General features: G+C 43.2%; 1 protein-coding gene across 2 annotated transcripts in view; it reads right to left on the reverse strand.

The window, feature by feature from the left end:
• The window catches only part of unc13bb (unc-13 homolog Bb (C. elegans)), a 105,245-nt gene that overhangs the window by 84,494 nt on the left and 1,690 nt on the right, over positions 1-19,061 (reverse strand). For both annotated transcript variants that reach the window (XM_082955324.1, XM_082955323.1), the window contains exon 2: positions 14,309-14,338. In XM_082955324.1, the coding sequence (XP_082811450.1) occupies positions 14,309-14,338 (30 nt within the window). The remainder of the gene's footprint in view (positions 1-14,308; positions 14,339-19,061) is intronic.

The raw sequence follows: 19,061 nt of genomic DNA on the forward strand, positions 1-19,061 counted from the left end.
GCATGCCAAAAATTTTATAAAATGATTTGCATTTTAATGAGGGAAATAAGTATTTGACCCCTCTGCAAAACATGACTTAGTACTTGGTGGCAAAACCCTTGTTGGCAATCACAGAGGTCAGACGTTTCTTGTAGTTGGCCACCAGGTTTGCACACATCTCAGGATGGATTTTGTCCCACTCCTTCTTTGCAGATCTTCTCCAAGGCATTAAGGTTTCGAGGCTGACGTTTGGCAACTCGAACCTTCAGCTCCCTCCACAGATTTTCTATGGGATTAAGGTCTGGAGACTGGCTAGGCAACTCCAGGACCTTAATGTGCTTCTTCTTGAGCCACTCCTTTCTTGCCTTGGCCGTGTGTTTTGGGTCATTGTCATGCTGGAATACCCATCCACGACCCATTTTCAATGCCCTGGCTGAGGGACGGAGGTTCTCACCCAAGATTTGACGGTACATGGCCCAGTCCATCGTCCCTTGGATGCGGTGAAGTTGTCCTGTCCCCTTAGCAGAAAAACACCCCCCAAAGCATAATGTTTCCACCTCCATGTTTGACGGTGGAGATGGTGTTCTTGGGGTCATAGGCAGCATTCCTCCTCCACCAAACACAGCAAGTTGAGTTGATGCCAAAGAGCTCCATTTTGGTCTCATCTGACCACAACACTTTCACCCAGTTGTCCTCTGAATCATTCAGATGTTCATTGGCAAACTTCAGACGGGCATGTATATGTATTCTTGAGCAGGGGGGGCGCTGCAGGATTTCAGTCCTTCACGGCGTAGTGTGTTACCAATTGTTTTCTTGGTGAGTATGGTTCCAGCTGCCTTGAGATCATTGACAAGATCCTCCCGTGTAGTTCTGGGCTGATTCCTCACCGTTCTCATGATCATTGCAACTCCACGAGGTGAGATCTTGCATGGAGCCCCAGGCCGAGGGATATTGACAGTTCTTTTGTGTTTCTTCCATTTGCGAATAATCGCACCAAATGTTGTCACCTTCTCACCAAGCTGCTTGGCGATGGTCTTGTAGCCCATTTCAGCCTTCTGTAGGTCTACAATCTTGTCCCTGACATCCTTGGAGAGCTCTTTGGTCTTGGCCATGGTGGAGAGTTTGGAATCTGATTGATTGATTGCTTTTGTGGACAGGTGCCTTTTATACAGGTAACAAGCTTTGGTTAGGAGCACTCCCTTTAAGAGTGTGCTCCTAATCTCAGCTTGTTACCTGTATAAAAGACACCTGGGAGCCAGAAATCTTTCTGATTGAGAGGGGGTCAATACTTATTTCCCTCATTAAAATTCAAATCAATTTATAACATTTCTGACATGCGTTTTTCTGGATATTTTTGTTGTTATTCTGTCTCTCACTGTTCAAATAAACCTACCATTAAACTTATAGACTGATCCTTTCTTTGTCAGTGGGCAAACGTACAAAATCAGCAGGGGATCAAATACACAAAGTACAGTGGGGGAAAAAGGTATGACAAGTCATTTTTCCAACAATTGTTGACAGAGATTATTTAACTTATTCACTGTATCACAATTCCAGTGGGTCAGAAGTTTACATACACTAAGTTGACTGTGCCTTTAACCTGTTATGGCTAGGGGGCAGTATTTTCACGGCTGGGTAAAAAACGTACCCGATTTAATCTGATTATTAGTCCTGCCCAGAAACTAGAATATGCATATAATTATTAGCTTTGGATAGAAAACACTCCAAAGTTTCTAAAACTGTTTGAATGGTGTCTGTGAGTATAACAGAACTCATTTGGCAGGCCAAAACGTGAGAAGATTCTGTTCAGGAAGTACCCTGTCTGACCATTTCTTGAACTTCTTTGCCATCTCTATACATTACAAAGGATCTCTGCTCTAACGTGACACTTCCTACGTCTTCCATAGGCTCTCAGAGCCTGGGAAAAACCTGAATGTCGTCATTCCAGCCCCAGGCTGAAACACATTATCGCCTTTCTCAAGTGGCCGATCAAGGGACTGTGGGCTTAGGCGCGTGCACTGGCCGCCCCCGTCTTTGTGATTTTTCCTCTGTTTACCGAAAAGGAGATTGCCGGTCGGAATATTATCACTTTTTTACGAGAAAAATTGCATAAAAATTGATTTTAAACAGCGGTTGACATGCTTCGAAGTACGGTAATGGAATATTTACTATTTTTTTGTCACGAATTGCGCCATGCGCGCGACCCTGATTTACCATTTCGGATAGTTTCTGGAACGCACGAACAAAACGCCGCTATTTGGATATAACGATGGATTATTTTGGACCAAACCAACATTTGTTATTGAAGTAGCAGTCCTGGGAGTGCATTCTGACGAAGACAACAAAAGGTAATCAAACTGTTGTAATAGTAAATCTGATTTTGGTGAAAGCTAAACTTGCCGGGTGTCTAAATAGCTAGCCCGTGATGGCTGGGCTATGTACTTAGAATATTGCAAAATGTGCTTTCACCAAAAAGCTATTTTAAAAATCGGACATATCAAGTGCATAGAGGAGTTCTGTATCTATAATTCTTAAAATAATTGTTATGCTTTTTGTGAACGTTTATCGTGAGTAATTTAGTAAATTGTTAGTAAATTCCCGGAAGTTTGCGGGGGTATGCTAGTTCTGAACGTCACATGCTAATGTAAAAAGCAGTTTTTTGATATAAATATGAACTTGATTGAACAAAACATGCATGTATTGTATAACATAATGTCCTAGGTGTGTCATCTGATGAAGATCATCAAAGGTTAGTGCTGCATTTAGCTGTCTTCTGGGTTTTTGTGACATTATATGCTAGCTTGAAAAATGGGTGTCTGATTATTTCTTGCTGGGTACTCTGCTGACATAATCTAATGTTTTGCTTTCGCTGTAAAGCCTTTTTGAAATCGGACAGTGTGGTTAGATAAAGGAGAGTCTTGTCTTTAAAATGCTGTGAAATAGTCATATGTTTGAAAAATTGAAGTTTTTGTATTTTTGAGGAATTTGTAATTCGCGCCACGCCTATCATTGGATATTGGAGCAGGTGTTCCGCTAGCGGAACGTCTAGATGTAAGAGGTTAAACAGCTTGGAAAATTCCCGAAAATTATGTCATGGCTTTAGAAGCTTCTGATAGCCTAATTGACATCATTTGAGTCAATTGGAGGTGTACCTGTGGATGTATTTCAAGGCCTACCTTCAAACTCTGTGCCTCTGTTTGACATCATGGGAAAATCAAATGAAATAAGCCAAAACATGAGAAAAAAAATGGTATACCTCCACAAGTCTGGTTCATCCTTGGGAGCAATTTCCAAACGACTGAATGTACCACATTCATCTGTACAAACAATAGTACGCAAGTATAAACACCATGGGACCACGCAGCCGTCATACCACTCAGGAAGGAGACGTGTTCTGTCTCCTACAGATGAACGTAATTTGGTGCAAAAAGTGCTAATCAATTCCAGAACAACAGCAAAGTACCTTGTGAAGATGCTGGAGGAAACAGGTACAAAAGTATCTATATCCACAGTAAAACGAGTCCTATAATCGACATAACCTGAAAGGTCGCTCAGCAAGGAAAAAGCCACTGCTCCAAAACAGCAATAAAAAAGCCAGACAATGGTTTGCAACTGCACATGGGGACAAAGATCATTCTTTTTGGAGAAATGTCCTCTGGTCTGATGAAACAAAAATAGAACAGTTTGCCCATAATAACCATCCTTATGTTTGGAGGGGGAGGCTTGCAAGCTGAAGAACACCATCCCAACTGTGAAGCACGGGGGTGGCAGCATCATGCAATGGGGGTGCTTTGCTGCAGGTGGGACTGGTGCACTTCACAAAATACATGGCATCATGAGGGAGGAAAATTATGTGGATATATTGAAGCAACATCTGAAGACATCAGTCAGGAAGTTAAAGCTGGGTCGCAAATGGGTCTTCCAAATGGACAATGACCACAAGCATACTTCCAAAGTTGTAGCAAAATGGCTTGTGGAAAGCTACCCAAAACATTTGACCCAAATTAAACAATTTAAAGGCAATGCTACTAAATACTAATTGAGTGCATGTAAACTTCTGACCCACTGGGAATGTGATGAAAGAAATAAAAGCTGAAATCACTCTACTATTATTCTGACATTTCACATTCTTAAAATAAAAGTGGTGATCCTAACTGACCTAAGACAGGGAATTTTTACTAGGATTAAATGTCAGGAATTGTGAAGAACTGAGTTTAAATGTACTTTGCTAAGGTGTATGTAAACTTCGACTTCAACTGCATCTACCTTAATTACCTCGTGCCCCTGTACATCGACTAGGTACTGGTACCTTGTGTATATAGCCAAGTAATCGCTACTCAGTGTATTTACTTTTACTCATCTCTTTTTTTCCTCTCTCACACTGCATTGTTGGTAAGAACCCATAAGCATTTCATTGTTAGTCTACACCGGTTGTTTATGAAACATGTGACAAATACAATTTGATTTGATCCAGCATCAAGAAGCATAGACAGTCCAGCTTCGAGCAGGAAATGATTGCTGACGGTCTACGATCAGAGTGTGGAGACTGATCAGCGAAGATCATGTAATGATCTGCACAGGTTACGAAGCCATTCTTAGGGAGCTCACCGAGCCCCTCTGTCTGTCGCTCCAACTCACCCCACATGCCTTAGTCAAGTGTCTTCATTCATTATTAACGCATGCTGAGTTTTTCAATAAATTAGTCGGAAAACACGTGTGGTTGGAAAGGCTGACATTTAAAATTAAGACCTCTCATCAATGTTGTAGGAGACATATTCCTCTGTCACAAGAAGCACCTGAGGTAGTTGTGTTTTATGAATAGCTTACAGTACAAATGTATGTGGTGGGTAAGTATTTGCTAGTAGCTACAGTATATTTGTATTCTGGGCAACAACAACAATTCATGTCAAGCATGACCAGCTGGATTAATCTGCAATTGAAAAACTATTCTAACACGGAGTAGTCAAAACATTGAGCTCAACCAAACACTGCCTCAGAAGACACGTACTGTACCGTGCAGTATAGCTACACCATCCTCTTTCCCCTGCCCACAGTGACCACCATAAAACACAGCCACATTCTGTCCAGTTCTAGGACTATATAACCCCGTTGATACTTCCAGGAAAACTTAAAATCAACCACACAGCCTCGTGTCAAGTCTTCATTCTGAGTACCAGAACTCTGCTAGAGCGGAAAACAAAGGAATCACCCATCAAACCATTGGCCGGTTTCAAGGTAATATGGAAGCAGCATGATGCAAGCCCTCGCAAAAATCCCAGGCCAATTCAAGGTCAATCTTAATGTTTGGTAAAAGCACTTGACCAGAGACCAAAACATTAAAAGGCTTGTGCGCGCGTGAATGTGCGTGTCTGTGTGTGCCTGCATATGCGTGTCCATGTTTATTCTGCAACTAACCTCTATCACCTCAGTCAAGTCACAGAACTTCTCACAGACCAGAGCTTACAAATCAAGCCATGATTACAGGCTCAATAGAACTGAATAAACAGACAAAAGACAAAAACAGCCGGCAAACTGGTCCTGTCCTTGTCTGTGAGGTGAATGTTTACATGTAGCCCACAGCACAATGGAGGAGACTGAACAGACTTTGTCTTCTGTTCTGAGCAGAGAAGGAGTGGAGTGGAGTGTTTGCTCTGCGGCTGAGCTGATGTCACAAGTGGAGGAGGGGCCAGAGGGATACTGCTCTCTTACCTCCTAGGACATAGGCTGTTCACCTAGGACTATACAACACATCCCAGAAAAAGTACGAAGTTTAACTGTTTTAAGACAAGAATCAAACAAATTTAAGAGATAAAGTCTGGGGAATCAGTGATCATTAACCAAGACAAGGGTTAGTCAAGGACCTGAGGTATGAGTTACACCACACTGGGAGATCCCATGGTAAGATCAGCAGTGACTCACTGCACTGCTGCAGCTACTGCTAGCCAGGAACACGCTCATGGGGCTTATGGGATAGGTGTGAAGGCAAACAGTGGAAGGATTTGCCTAGGTGGAGGGCGTGGGGATTTGGACTTAGCCAACACTTATCTGAGCAGCTAACCTGCAACACATGGGCTAGAGCTAGGCAGGAAGCAGGGACACACAGCTCCATGAGATTATGCAATATACAAATCAACCAATCACTGCCCTGACACATTTAACTGTTTGACCTACAAGATAAATGGGTGCAAGTGACTAGCTGCTATGAAGGCTTTAAGGTTTACACACATAGGCAGGCACGTGCACAGATAGGGCTCTACCTGTGCAGAGCACTTTACCCTTTGTCCCTCCAAAGTGCCCTTTTCAGTGGTGGTAGAATTTCCCCCAAAATATTAATTTATTTTGTATACATTTTTTGTCGTTGTTGTTAGGAACCCACAAGTCGTGGTTAAATTCTCATCTACGCTTCAGAACCAATAGTTGCACGTCTTGATTGTTGATGTTGACCAATGACCAAACATACTTCGGAGGCATCTCTGCCAAAACAATAATAGGCAACCTGGCGATTTGATTGATCATTTTCCATATAGGCCTAGTTTGAGCGGCTACATGTCTAAATATAAGCAGCTGTAACATCGCACTGCCTTCAATATTATGAGATGAAGACGTAACATATTCTGCAAATGTGTTTATGACAAGGAAGAACAAGGCTTCCCGGCTGGCAACGAGCACTCTGCAGGCAGGCTGCCCTCCAAAGTGATGGCGCAGTGCAGACAGAACATGCTTTCCGTCCAATCCTGCAACATCCGCTAATGTAGGGTATATGATTTTCTTTGCCCTGGACTCCAAAAAAGCTACATGATATATCCCTAGTTGATATTGGCTGCAAACATGAATGAATTTCTGCTCCAAATGCAGTTGTAAAACAGTTTATTTCTGTAGCCGATCTTGCATTTTGAAAATGCATCAACGTTTATGGCTGTAATGACAGGCTAGATTTGTACAGCAATTGTGAGCGTGTGCACACTTGCATGTACAGTGCACTTGGAAATATTTACCCCTTGACTTTTTACACGTTATAGCCTTATAATAAAATGTATTAAATAAATGTTTTCCCTTCAATGTCCACACACACACACACACACACACACACACACACACACACACACAACCCCATAAGGACAAAGCAAAAACATGTTTAGAAATTTTGGCAAATTTATTAAAAATAAATAGAAATATGACATTTACGTAAGTATAAAGACCCTTTACTCAGTACTTTGTTGAAGCACCTTTGGCAGCGATTACAGCCTCGAGTCTTCTTGGGTATGACGCTACAAGCGTGGTCCACCTGTATTTGGGAAATATCTCCTACCATCGTTCTCTGCAGATCCTCTCAAGCTCTGCCAGGTTGGATGAGGAGCGTCGCTGCACAGCTATTATCAGGTCTCTCCAGAGATGTTCGATCAGGTTCAAGTCCGGGTTCTGTCTGGGCCACTCAGGGACTTCCACAAAGCCACTCCTGCATTGTCCTGGCTGTGTACTTAAGGTCGTTGTCCTGTTGGAAGGTGAACCTTCACCCCAGTCTGAGGTGCTGAGCACATTTTCATCAAGGATCTCTCTGTACTTTTCTCCATTCATCTTTCCCTCGATCCTGACTCGTTTCCCAGTCCCTGCCTCTGAAAAACATCCCAACAGCATGATGCTGCCACCATGTTTCACCGTAGGGATGGTGCCAGGTTTCCTCCAGATGTGATGCTTGGTATTCAGACCAAAGAGTTCAATCTTGGTTTCATCAGACCAGAGAATCTTGTTTCTCATGGTCTGAGAGTGTCTAGGTGCCTTTTGGCAAACTCCAAGCGGGCTGTCGTGTGCCTTTTACTGAAGAGTGGCTTCCGTCTGGCCACCATACCATAAAGGCCTGATTGGTGGAGTACTGCAGAGATGGTTGTCCTTCTGGAAGGTTCTCCCATCTCCACAGAGGAACTCTGGAGCTCTGTCAGAGTGACCATCGGTTCTTGGTCACCTCCCTGACCAAGGCCCTCCTCCCCCACTGCTCAGTTTGGCCGGGAGGTCAGCTCTAGGAAGAGTCTTGGTGGTCCCAAACTTCTTCCATTTAAGAATGATGGAGGCCAAAGTGTTCTTGGGGACCTTCACAACGCTGCAGACATTTTTTGGTACCCTTCCCCCAGATCTGTGCCTCTACACAATCCTGTCTCAGAGCTCTACGGACAATTCCTTCGACCTCATGGCTTAGTTTTTGCTCTGACATGCACTGTCAACTGTGGGACCTTATATAGATAGGTGTGTGCCTTCCCAAATCATGTCCAATCAATTGAATTTACCACAGGTGGACCCCAATCAAGTTGTAGAAACATCTCAAGGATGATCAATGGAAACAGGATACACCTGAACTCAACTTTGAGACTCATGGCAAAGGGTCTGAATACTGTTTTTTTTTAAAAATACAATTACAACAGTTTTGCTTTGTCATTATGGGGTAGTGTGTGTAGATTGACGAGTAACATTTTTTTATTTAATCAATTTTAGAATAAGGCTATAACGTAACAAAATGTGGAAAAATGGAAGGGGTCTGAATACTTTCTGAATGCACTGAATGTGCACATGTACGGGTCACAAGTTTTGTACCAATTTTTTGGGGGGGTAGCGGGTCAAAGTTTGAAAACCACCGGGATACATATTAGTGGCAACAAATGGAGTTGGATATAGTAATGTTAGTAATAAATATTATAGCCCATCTTCTATTTTGACTGGAATTATTGTCAATAAATTGATAATTTATTCTAGATCAAAATAGTTTTGCAAAATACTTTACTTATCCGATTGTGCTGATTTCCCCACTTGTAATAATTGCTGAATGAATCTGTGACCGCGGTTGTGGGAAACCTTTTTTGGGATGCCCCCACAAAAGGTCTGTGCACGTTAGATTTAGGCAGTTTTCTGACTGTCAAACAGACCTTGTGCCATCCTGGGATATTCAGTAACACCGGCACTGAACACAAGGGGCAAACCCCACTGAGCCTCTGTAATCTGAAGGTTAGCAATGCTAACAAGTACATGTCAAATCTCATAGCAAAATGCAAGCTATTTGCAGGACAGTCATCCCAACTCATAAAGTTATGCAAGCAACTCAAACATTCTACTCACAGTTTGCTGCACACAAAACAAATAGACAGCAAGGAAGGCTCTTGATCCAGGAGGGGATTCTCTGCTGTTACCAAGATAAGTTTCATTTTGCAAGACTATATAACTAGCTACTAAGTTAGCAAACCAAATGCACAACATTTAGCACATTTTAGACAGTTAAGGTGAGAATTATAAGATATCTATCATTTTGTGAATTCCATACTGTAACTAGATCACCTGGTGCGTGCTGCCCCACAGTGAGTGACTCACAAGGCTCTGGTCTCTTGTCGTTGTGTGTTTGTAAACAAACGTGACTTAGGACAGCCCTAGCCCATTAGTCGACCGGTCGATTGTTTGGTCGTTAGGCTGTTGGTTGACCAAGAGTGTTTGTTACTGCTTGACTGAAACAAACAAACAAATATATATTTGCCCCCATCTCAGTGAACTAATCCATTGTGGAGACCTAGACTAAAAGCCAATTTATGCTTGATCCGAAAATGTGGTCGGAAGCACCATATGCAGGGTGTGACGCAATCGTGGAGCCTCCAGAGGCATGCAGAGGCCAAATCCAGCTCTGTACCGCATCACCATGCACCTCCCAAATGTTGTAACAATGCGGAGGGCTCTGTATAGCTCCGCATTGACATGATTGGTTGACGCTAGGTGGAGGCGGTAAATCCTGTATAAACAAAAACTCACTTCCTTGACAACAACTGCACTGCTCCATGAATCACAAGAAGTATGAATGCCCTGACTTCTGCTGAGCCTGTATGACCGTAAATGCTGCATGACCAATGCAGACATCAGATTGACCATGCACCCAGATGCACAATGCACTTCTCTCTCCAGAATGCGCTCTCTAGCCAATTTGTGCACATTCATTGTTACTTAATTGTGTGAATTGTTCGCATTTGATCGTTAGTGTATATCAATTCCCTATTACATATATAACCAGTAGTACATCAGAAATTATAGGAATGAACTTTAAATCTACAATGTTTGTTTCTTTGGTTATGGTATTTCTGTTAATGCATTCAATATTATTATTCCAATCTTCCCGTTCTCAATGTAGGAGTGGAAACATTGTTTGCTGAGTGCACAAACAATGCTACACTTGTGAGAAACAAGTTTTGGTTTATTTCATTCCATTTACAAGTTGTCAATGTAGTCATTGTCTTTTGTTTGGAGCGCTCCTGTCAATGTTGAGTAAGGACGCACACACAGATGTAGGCCTATAGGTGCAAATGTTGGCATATAAAATGTGCCCATTTGGGGATCTGATAGTCTGATTGGCTTAACGCACCACCACTAATGACCTATGGAGCTTCTCAAAGTAATGCTTTCTTCGCTTCAAACAGCAAGCAAACAAAGTATGTTTTTACATCCATTGATAATTACAATAGTTCCTTGATGTATTTGAAAAATCTTTCCAGCTCTCTCCCTTTTGATAACCACTCAGCGTGAAAGGGGAAAAATGTCATGCTCTCATCCAGTAGAAACCTAATAAAATAGGCCTACCTGACTACTTCTTATGAAAATCCAATCAAACTTTGTCACATGCGCCGAATACATCAAGTGTAGACCTTACAGTGAAAGGCTTACTTACAAGCCCTTAACCAACAGTACAGTTCAAGAAGAGTTAAGAAAATATTTAACAAATAAACTTGAAAAAAAGGGGGAAAAAAATAATAAAAACACAATAACGAGGCTATATACACAGGGGGTACCGGTACAGAGTCAATGTGCGGGGTACAGATTAGGTAATTTGTTGGTATGTAGGTAGGGGTGAAGTGACTATGCATAGATAACAGACAGCAAGTAGCAGCAGTGTACAAAACAAAGGAGAGGGGGGGGGGGGGGGGGGGTCATTTGATTAATTGTTCAGCAGTCTTATGGCTTGGGGGTAGAAGCTGCCAAGGAGCCTTTTGGTCCTAGACTTGACGCCCCGGCACAGCTTGCCGTGCGGCAGCAGAGAAAACAGTCTACGACTTGGGTGACTGGAGTCTGACAAGGTTATGGGCTTTCCTCTGACACCGCCTATTATATAGGTCCTGGATTGCTTGAAGCTTGGCCCCAGTGATGTAATGGGCTGTACTCACAGCAGTTCCCATACCAGGCGGTGATGCAACCGGTCAGGATGCTCTCGATGGTGCAGCTGTAGAACCTTTTGAGGATCTAAGGACCCATGCCAAATCTTTTCAGTCTAGGAATAGGTTTTGTCGTGCCATCTTGACAACTGTCTTGGTATGTTTGGACCATAGTTTGTTGGTGATGTGGACACCAAGGAACTTTAAACTCCCGACCCGCTCCACTACAGCCCCGTTGATGTTAAATGGGGGCCTGTTCAGCCCGCCTTTTCCTGTAGTCCACAATCAACTCCTTTGTCTTGCTCACACGGAGTTAGAGGTTGTTGTCCTGGTGCCACACGGCCAGTTCTCTGACCTCCTACCTATAGGCTATCATCGTTGTCAGTGATCAAGGAGCTTCTCAAATCAGCCACACTGTTGTGTCATCAGCAAACTTAATGGTGTCGGTGTCGTGTTTGGCCACGCAGTCGTGGGTGAACAGGGATTACAGGAGGGGACTAAGTACACACCCCTGAGGGGCCCAAGTGTTGCGGATCAGTGCGGCAGACGTGTTGTTACCTACCCTTACCACCTGGGGGTGGCCCGTCAGGAAGTCCAGGATCCAGTTGCAGAGGGAGGCGTTTAGTCCCAGGGTCCTTAGCTTAGTGATGAGCTTCGTGGGCACTATGGTGTTGAATGCTGAGCTGTAGTCAATGAACAGCATTTCTCACATAGGTGTTCCTTTTGTCCAGGTGGGAAAGGGCAGTGTGTAGTGCAATTGCGATTGCGGCATCTGTGGATCTGTTGGGGCGGTATTCGAATTGGAGTGGGTCTAGGGTATCCGGGAGATGCTGTTGATGTGAGCCATGACCAGTCTTTCAAAGCATTTCATGGCTACCGACGTGAGTGCCACGGGGCGGTAATCATTTAGGCAGGTTACCTTCGCTTCCTTGGGCACAGGGACTATGGTGGTCTGCTTGAAACATGTAGTATTACAGACTCGGTCAGGGAGAGGTTGAAAATGTCAGTGAAGACACTTGCCAGTTTGTCAGAGCATGCTTTGAGTACATGTCCTGGTAATCCATCTGGCCCTGCGGCTTTGTGAATGTTGACCTGTTGAGCTGTGTCTGTCCCGAGCTCACTGGCGCAGGAAACTGAGTGCCCGGAATATTTTATACAATGTTGCAAGTTCGCTAGCATAAACGTCATGACTGGACCCATCTTAATAGTTGATACAAAGTTTCAAGTTCGTTGCAGAAAGGTGTTGGCAAAAAATGTTTTACCCCTTTTTCTTCCCAATTTTGTGGTATCCAATTGGTAGTTACAGTCTTGTCTCATCGCTGCAACTCCCGTATGGACTCAGGAAAGGCAAAGGTCGAGAGCTGTGCGCATCTTCCGAAACAAAACCCAACCAAGCCGCACTGCTTCTTGACAAAATGTCCCCTTAACCCGGAAGCCAGCTGCACCAATGTGTCGGAGGAAACACTGTACACCTAGTGACCGTGTCAGCGTGCACTGCACCCGGCTCGCCACAGAAGTCGCTAGTGCACAATGGGACAAGGACATCCCTGCCGGCCAAACCCTCCCCTAACCCGGACGACGCTGGGCCAATTGTGCACCGCCCCATGGGTCTCCCGGGCGTGGCCGGCTGCGACAGAGCCTGGACTCTAACCCAGAATCTCTAGTGGCACAGCTAGCACTGCGATGCAGTGCCTTAGACCACTGCACCAGTCGGGAGGTTGTATAGGATTTTTTCTACCTGCAGGCTGCAATGTTTTTATTTGTTGGGTTTATGTAGGCTATTTTTTACATAGTTGGCAATGGCATTTACTTTTTTAGGTTCATCATTTTCATTTAGATTTGATGGAATTTTGATTAACCACATGGCAATGATTTTGAGATATGGAGACGTTATTATAAATTAAATGAAACTGTTACACACAAATGTGCATATGAAAACCATAACTGGCACACAGATTGGTAGAAAAGATAAATTGGCATTCAATATGAGAAAGGTTGCCAACTCCTCGTGTAGCGTATTACAAGCAACTTCAGGAGAGTAATAGCAGAATCTGCGAAAGCCAGCAGGAGCTGGAGGAGAATAGTTGGGTCAAGTTAAGTGTTTTTTCTTCTGGTTATATAGATCTCTGGCGCCCTCGTGAGGCATTTGTCTTATTTCATCAAACCATAAGCTTTAAGCATCAGATAAGCTCAATGCACATAGTTGATTTTATTAAAAACACATAGGGTGTGTCTATATATGGAAAAATACATGTTAAAAATTTAGACCAATCGATTGGACCAAGATTGTTTTTTTGTCAGGACAGCCCTAGACTGGAGACTACCGGTAAGCTTCATAATGTAAAATAATGTGACAGGTGAAATGAAGAACGCAACCTGCTTTATCTCCAACGATCGCACAAGTTCACTGCAGGTATTTACTGAATAAGTAACTACAGATATTCTAATTTAATGAAAACTTCAAATAAATTGTTTCAACGGCATTGACAGTATTGAAAATCATCCCGTGGCCATTTCCAAATACCTCGGTAACACCTCTATTTTTAGGCTGAAAATTGTCAAACACACACTTGTTGGCAGTTTCTACTTGTTAAAGCCGGTGCTCTGCTATTTTCCAACCCTTGCAGCAGGATTGGTAATTTACCTGTTTTATGTGCTCGCTTGCGCTGAGGTGGGAGGGATGGCAATATCTGAGGTGTGTCCTTAAAAACGTGCACCAGTGCCAAATCAGTCTGACAGTACTTCAATCATAAGGATGTATGGTTTGCAGTGACAAATGCATCAAAAAGATATTGTGAAATTCAGAAGATCATCAGGCAATACGTGTTCCTGCGAGTCTTATCTTTCAGTGATGGGGTCATAATATTTGGTAGCTTAAACCGTTCAAAAGACAGCTATATTTGTAGGTAGAAAACAGACACCACTCTGTTTATTACAACCTCAAAAAGCTTCGGAGCAGGTTTTCATTGGCCAGTGAGTGGTCAAACCCTCGTCAGACCTATAAAACGTATGTTGCGTTTATCACGCTAACGCCAGGTGTTGTGCCCATAATTCCCACTGTCAAAATAGCTAAAATATTTATGACACACCCACAAGTTTCTAGTTTGGGACAACATTCAAAGACATAACACTAAAATAAAATAAAGAGTTTAAGGACTTACCCGGTGATCCATGTAGCTTGGCTTTCTTTACTGAAAAAGAAACATAAAATAACCATTAGAAACATCAAAGATGTGTTTTTTATTTATTTTTAAAGAGACAGCAAGTCAGTATCCCTGCTCATGGCTTACTTCAGGGATATCACACAGCTTTATCAGAAACAAATTGCTGTAGACTACATTGTGTACAATGACTATGATCCCGTGGTCACTTCATGTCTCCTCAATGGCATCCCCTGAGAGGCTGCAGTCAGATCCATCATGCTGAGTGTAACCCAGCAGTGCATACCAATTGGTGAATCAGGGACCAGGAACCAGTCACAAACACCAATCAGCCACAACCACAGAGAAAAAAGAGCACATGACATGTGTAGGTGAGGCCTGAAATTCATGAATAATGTATGCAGACCAACAGATGGAGCACGTGTTGATGAAGCGTCGAGTAGGAACCTGTTCAGGGTGAGACGTGGCCATCCAGGTGATGTCTGTATGAGTGAGCATCAGCATTACAATATCCTCTCAACCTAAACCTAGCAGCAGAAAACACCAGCCTCTCACATTTTAGACAATCACTAAATACTCACAAAAAAATGGATCTAAACCCTAAAGTTTATACCCTAAATATGTGGGATACTTTCATAAAAACTGATTAGTTATTCCGATGGAGAACAGCAAGGCTGAAAACATCAATATTTTAAAAATAAAATAAACAATGATGTTTCAATACGCCATTGAACATCATAAAAAGGAGTTAAAATAACATGTTACATGATTATCAAGTTTTTTCATGTAAATATTCAGATGTTTCTAATAAATGTACCACTAATCTGAGGCCACACTTTCATATTGACCTCTGTGCTGTAATCTTTCACAGTCAAATCCCATAATACACAATCCACTCCCGTACTGACCTAGCCCTCCCAGATAGGCTATGTTCTCTGGCACTGGATCCATAATCCCAACCTTTGCCTGGACAAAACCCTGATAGACTGGAATATGGAGAGCCCTAAATCCTAGTCGCACAGGACTAGTATTACTATAGAATGTTGGTTATATAAATGTTACCACAGCATGTCCGTTTTTCCAGTGGACAACTCAGACGGAATTAGTTTTACCAAACTTCCCCTGCAATAATAGTTGTTTAGTTTTTTTACTTAAAATGGACCATTATGACAGAAGCCTGAAGGCTCTTCTCGGCATGAAGATATTTCAAATGTCTAGGGATAGCCTAATATTGGCCTAATGACCTTCAGTTCGCAGAAAGTCAAAGTCATACCTATCATTCCAGTGTAAGGTGTGTGAAGCACAAGTCAGAATGGTGAAACGGTAGTCATTGGTTGAATGGCGGATTAATCTACACAAAATATAGGTATCACAAAGCAGAATGTAACATACAACAAGGGCAATGATGATGATAAGCCTACCAGATGTTTAAAAAAAAAAAAATAGCAAATTCTCTTTTCATCTACTATGTGGACAACGAGAGCAGAAAAACATCTAGTGCACTCCGGTGTATTTTTAGACCTGGCGGACTTCAGTCCTTTCCTGTATCTATACAATAAGGGTTATGGATTTGAAAGATGGTTTAGATGGGATTAATTGTGATGGCTGCTTCAGCCTTATGTACCGGCGACTAAACGACAGGGCTGGGATGGCAGATGGGCAGGATCGGGTGGCAGTGAGTGACAGGAGCTGACTCTACATGATTTTAATATCAGCCCGTACAGCTCTTCCCCCTCTCTCGCTCTGCACACAGCTAGAATAACATGCAGCCCAAGTGAGTGTGGCTCCATTTATTTGCCCATCTTAGTTAGCCTCTTAACCTCCCCAGCAACAACGTGGCAAAGAGACGACCCCAAGGAGGGAAATGGAGGTGAGAGCGCTTTCAAAATGCACCTGCCATCTTCCGTTCTCCACACACACACAGAGACATTCTCAATTGGGCAAAGGTCTGTCCACTCCGACTCCTCTTTCCTCCGTGACCCGGAAACCGACAAGCGGTCGCCATATGTAGGAGAGCATCAATTCATTAATAGGTGAACGGAGGAATTTGCTCCTCTCCTCGATTGCCTCCTGTGGGGGAGGATGTTCTGGTGTATCCTACCGTGGAAGAGTTTTGGAATCCACCACACTTCCTTTGAAACTGCTGTTTTCTCAGATGAGAAAAGCATGCGCACAAACTGATATGCTACTTATCCTTTTATATATAAAAAGTCTAGCAACACCAGCTACATTCTATTCATCACTTTACACATTCATTTGGGATTCCACTTCTGTAATTGTCATTTGCCTGATGATGACGCGCTAGAGAAGAGTAATTTCATACAAGCTCATTTATTTATTTATTTATTTATTATCTTTCCTCTTGGAGGAACCAAGGAAATCCAATTGCGATTCTCCCACTGGCTGCGGAAATAGGAAAGGGAGCAGTGGAAAAGCAGAGGGTCAGGAGTGTGACGTCAGTGTTTCCAGAACAGCTCTTCTAGGCCACCAGGCTGTGACTCTGGCCTGTGAGCTGGCACGACGGCAGGCATGATGTCCCAATCAAGCTGACGTCATTGTAAGCGGCGGCGAACAGAGCAGAGGGCCATAAAGCGAGGGGCCATTATGATGGAAAGTGATTCTTATCTCTCTTCTGCTCAGCCGTTCATCTTTGTGACTGGAGGAAGCCATCAGTGTTTGGCCAGGGGCAGTTGCTCAGTTCCCCTATCAACCTACTGTTCTAATCTGCTCTACTGTGTGCTCACCTGATGTGTGACCATAGCTTTGTTTCTCAACCAAAAGATAGGAACAACAAAAGAACCCTAACTGTATCCAAAGCAGTAAAAGGAAACAATTGGCTATATATAATTGAAGATAAGGTATATATTAGTTTTAGTAGACTGAAAACACACAGCAGCAGAGTAATAAAATGATGGGACAGAAAAAAGGTCCAATAAGAATACTACATACCAACTATATCATTGATCACATCCAGTCAAATTTTAAGATATGTTTGGGAGTTGGCAGCTGCCCAGCACAAGGTGCATTTGAATATTGAGTTAAGGGATTTCCACCAGTGAATTCACTGGACGCCTGCCTGGCTTGCGACTGTTACTCAGCTCGGAGGATTAGTACTGGTAACCCTTAAATTGGGGTCAGAGGATGCAAGTCACGTGACCACATATTGTGGATGGGACAGACACACTGCTGACTCCGGCCACGCATGCCTAGGGAGTGTTGTCAGGCGGCACAGGGAGCCAGGAAGAGAAGAGCAGGGTAAGAGGCTTCTATTGTTCTGTATTTACACACTGCACTGGAGCGGATCAGGTGGAGCCTATGGGCGGGAAAGCAGACCAGAGAGCAGAGAGAAACAGAGACAGAGAGAGCGAGACAGAACAACAGATGGCCAGGGGATTACTGTTGCAATCTCTCAGCTCTCTCACTGCACTTTATTCTCAAACTCGCTGTCCTCTCTGACCAATTCTCTTTCGCCCTGTCAACATGACATCGTCATGATTTATAGGCCTAGTCCATACATCTCGAGCTATCCTTCTGTCCCTCTATCTACATATCAGATTATTGACGCAGCTGAATCTGTGACAAAGTCAACATGGCCCATTTCATCATGCACAGTGTGCTTTCATTTCATCAAGACTGTCACGAACACTGTGTTTTTTATAGCACTAAGAGACACACATCAGTGTTTATTCAAAAGGAGCCACAGAATAAATCCCTCTCCATGTCAATGGCACACTTAGCATTTGAAAAGGCTTGGTGGTACTCCTAAAACACTCAGTCTGCAATAATAATCATCTACCAAACCAGGATGCCTATTCAGCATCCACACAATACAATCCCTAGGTTTGCAGGACCATATTATTATGAGAGGTCCATGTGTACTGTCCACCCAGCTCCGCCCTCATCCACACACAGCAGGGGTCTCTGTGACTGTCCACCTGTCACACTTGGAGGGCTAGAACACATATCTGTTGTGTAAAGACATCACCATGGAGATGGGCCTTTCTAGGGGCAATAAATAAACAAAAAACCATGACACTGCTGTATGGGGGAAGGGGTGAGTCACAGCAGCCAATCACATACAGGCCGACCATCCGGTCTAGGATTCAATGCACCACTATCTGTTTGTTGGTAGACTAAACTACGGTGGCTCCAGCTTCCATTTTCCCAATACTAATCAATAAATGGATGTTGTACATTTTCTAGGACTAACGTGTTCGAGGAAACCACAGGATATTAAACAAACATGCTAAATTACTGTAAATTAGAGTGTTCGTCTCTGGATGTGCTGTGTTCACCTGTCCAGACTCCTCATGACCCATACACTGCCACAAGCCCTCATCTCTTCTGGCCTGTGACAGGCCCAGGTAGAGGCTTGGCCTAATGAGGTGTCAAACAAGATTCTACTGGATGTGGAGAATTAAGGTTAGCCCATGGAGAGATGCCAAGAGAAGACGGCTATCATTTCTACCGTTTTATTACCTCACCATCTGGTGTCATGCACCTGCTGTAAGTCTGGATGTGACAACAAAAGCCACTGACTCAATTAAGTGAGCTAAAAACTTAGACGCCTCACTTGTTAGGTGGGAGGAGCCTGATTACTATGAAATTGTGACAAGGCACACAAGTTCCATCAAAAAGTACCTCTGCCAACTGCTGTTCCTAATGACCACAATCACACATCTGTGCCATTATGTACCTGCCAAAATATAATGTTTGAAGAGATAATGAAAATAATGCTTCAAGCATGGTTGAC

Source organism: Salmo salar, chromosome 01 (genome assembly GCF_965601325.2).
Source record: "Salmo salar chromosome 01, fSalSal1, whole genome shotgun sequence".
Lineage (NCBI taxonomy): Eukaryota > Metazoa > Chordata > Actinopteri > Salmoniformes > Salmonidae > Salmo > Salmo salar.